Source organism: Cucurbita maxima, unplaced genomic scaffold (assembly GCF_002738345.1).
Source record: "Cucurbita maxima cultivar Rimu unplaced genomic scaffold, Cmax_1.0 Cma_Scf00021, whole genome shotgun sequence".
Classification (NCBI taxonomy): domain Eukaryota; kingdom Viridiplantae; phylum Streptophyta; class Magnoliopsida; order Cucurbitales; family Cucurbitaceae; genus Cucurbita; species Cucurbita maxima.
The window spans coordinates 2276311-2279181 of NW_019272037.1; the positions used below are offsets into that span (position 1 = coordinate 2276311).

General features: G+C 37.4%; 1 protein-coding gene across 1 annotated transcript; it reads right to left on the reverse strand.

Moving 5' to 3' along the window:
• Positions 1 to 390: 390 nt before the first annotated feature.
• LOC111495455 (BTB/POZ and TAZ domain-containing protein 1-like) lies at positions 391 to 2578 on the reverse strand. Its single transcript, XM_023145512.1, has 4 exons — positions 2345 to 2578; positions 2126 to 2259; positions 1741 to 2044; positions 391 to 1227 (listed from the first exon to the last, which is right to left on the reverse strand). The coding sequence occupies exons 1-4, from the start codon at positions 2528 to 2530 to the stop codon at positions 697 to 699; spliced, it is 1155 nt and encodes a 384-aa protein (XP_023001280.1). The 5' UTR covers positions 2531 to 2578; the 3' UTR covers positions 391 to 696.
• Positions 2579 to 2871: the final 293 nt, after the last annotated feature.

Below are 2871 nucleotides of genomic sequence, written 5' to 3' on the forward strand. Positions count from 1 at the left end.
AAAAAAAAAAAAAAAAAAAAAAAAAAAAAAAAAAAAAAAAAAAAAAACCCTAATTATGTAAAAAATTCGATCAAATTAAAATAGAAAATTTCCAAGAAAAATAATATCAATTTGTGATATATTTTTTAAATATTTGAAGATCACTATTGAAAAAGTAAAAGAAACCGACCATTTCCTTTTAAATTTTAAATAAAAATAAATTGAAATACCTATTATACAATTTAATTTAAATAGAGTTTACAAAAAAGAAAAAGATAAATATAACTAATTTTTTATCTATATATTTTATTTTATTTTAAACAGGTAATTTGGCTAGAATAATTTATTTACGAAGGAAATTAAAAAGCAAAGATAATAAAATAAAATTTAAAGAAGAAAATCCCACACAGAAATAAACATAAATATCCATTTGCGTAAATGGAAGGAGGAGGGAGGTACACGGATTTCACATCCTTTTTTCTAACCGTAATTACTTTTTTTTTTCTCTCTTTTTCTTTTTCTTTTTCTGTTTTTTTTTTATTATTATTTTTTTTTTATTTTTAATTTTAATAATGCTTTCATGCATTATTACAATGGCTTTCATCTACTCCCAAAAGAAAATTGGTCCAAACAAAAAATAATTTACAAACCACATTCCCCTGCTTCCAGTTTTTACCACCCCAATCCCAGCCCCTCCCCCGTTGAGTACCTGCATCGTCATCTCTGCCGTCGACCCGACTGCAACCTAAAGCTCCCGATCCTACGCTGCCTGATGGCCCTCTCCTCCTCCACATCCGACATCTTCATATTGCTCAAAGACAGGGAAGACATGGCTTTTGCGGAAACCACTCTCCGGACAAGCATCTTCCACTGCGCGTCGTCCTTGCGCTTGTTGCCGTCGTCTGGCGACGACCGCTGTTTGAATTTCTGGCAGAGAGGGACTTTGCAGCACTCGGAATGGTCGCAGATGGAGGAGTGGAGCTTCAGGAGCTGCCACATGCGCTTGCACCGCCCACATCCTAGGCCGTTGGTCCGCTTCTTACATGTGGCGGAGTGTTTGATCAGAAGCTGGAGGCCGTGACACGTGGAGTAATGGCTGCAGGGTTCTCTCTCCTTCTTTGGCTCCACGTTGTACGGCCCCACTATTGTGCACCCTTCTGAACATATGTGTTCTAAACACTCCATCGCTTCGTGTAGCTCTAGATATAACTTCCTCTCTTTTCTTATCCTCCTGTTCCTCTGTTTCCTCTGCATACACAAAATTATCAACAACTCTACTTGTTTTAATTTTATTTATTAATTAACAAAGAAAAGTTAGTATGATCACGTTACGTTTATTAGTCCGACCACGTTACATTAATAATTTTATAAAAATGCTGCAAAATCCAATGATTGTAGCGTCAACATTTTTTGTGAATTAAGAATATCAAAGTCGAGCAAAATCATCGATGTGTTGAACTCAAGCAAATCCAGAAATAATTTGATTCAAAATCAAGCAAAATGTAAGGAAACCAACACAGACGGTAAGAACTGTAAGAATCAAAACTGAATAAGAAATAAATCAATCTTAGCGATGAAAACAGATTAGCCTTTTGGTTTAGTTCGTAGAATAAATTTTTCCTCTAATCATTGTATATTCTAAAATTTGAACTCAAAACTGCAAAAAATTTACCATTATTTCATCGATGTGTTGAAGAAGAAATTTCTCAAGAACTAAACAGAGAAAATAAAATAAGTAATGGAAAGGGAAATGGCGTTTACCGATTCGGTATCGTCGATGAACTTAAGAATATCAAGCTCAAGCCAAGGATCGTGATCTTGAATAAACTGCCATCCCTCAGTTTTCTCAACGAATTTAAAATGATCAGCCACGAATTTCATGCATTTGAGGTAAAGATCCGATGCGTTGCAGAGCCTGGCGAGTTTCAGAACGTCCACAACGCTTTCGATCGTAAGCCGCTGAGCCAAATCTTTAGTACACATCGCTTTCAATTGCGGCACCATGTAAACGTGCGACAGAGCCAGTAGATGAATTCCGTGCTTCTCAAGATGCTCCACCGTGCATCTGCAAGAAAATTTTCCATCCTTTCCGTCAGAAATTGAAATCAAATTGAAATCGGAATCTGTAAGAGATGCAGATTTAAACCTGGAACTGTAGAGGAACCGAACGAACGAAACGACGGCATCTGAGGGAACTCCAACGATCGAAATCACTTCCTCAGCGCTCCGCTTCTTCCTCGACCGATCTATCAATTGTTCGAGGACCGGCGAAATCGAAGCCTTCAATAAAATCAAATCTCAGAAATCTCATTGTTATCAAAATCTATAACCTCTAAAACATGACCAGAGAGACTCGATGAGTTACCAGGATGCCGGAATGGGCCGGGATTCGAAGTCCACCGGAGGCAAGGATTTGGACGTCAGGTTCAGGAAGCTCCCTGAATATGGAAGACGTAACGATGTGGGAGACGACGGTGGCCGGGAAATTGCAGTAGAGGTCGTCGGGAAGGGCGGTAGGAGGGATAGAGGCGGCAAGAGGAGTAGATTCCATTTCGTAATGGGGAACGATGTGCACGTTTCTCGGCCCCAAACAGAAACAACCAAAACCATTATATATACACAGCGCTCCACAAGAAAATTGCGGAATTATATGGAGCTTTTACAGTTGTAAATCAGCCCACCTTCCTTTACATTTGCTGTTTCTGTCTTCATCCCTACAAAAATCATGTGCTTGGATTTCAAAATTTTAATCAAAATATATATATATATATATATATATATATATATATATATATATATATTAATTATTCAATCATATTCCTATTCCACTATCAAGATATGAGCCCGACCCTAGGTTACTCGCTATGGAACCAAACATTATTAATAAAAGTG

Coding starts and splice junctions, on each gene's coding strand:
- LOC111495455 (XM_023145512.1), bottom strand. CDS start 2,530: ATGGAATCTACTCCTCTTGCCGCCTCTATCCCTCCTACCGCCCTTCCC. Junction 2,045..2,125: donor CGGTTCCTCTACAGTTCCAG/GTTTAAATCTGC, acceptor ATTTTCTTGCAG/ATGCACGGTGGAGCATCTTG. Junction 1,228..1,740: donor TCATCGACGATACCGAATCG/GTAAACGCCATT, acceptor TTGTGTATGCAG/AGGAAACAGAGGAACAGGAG.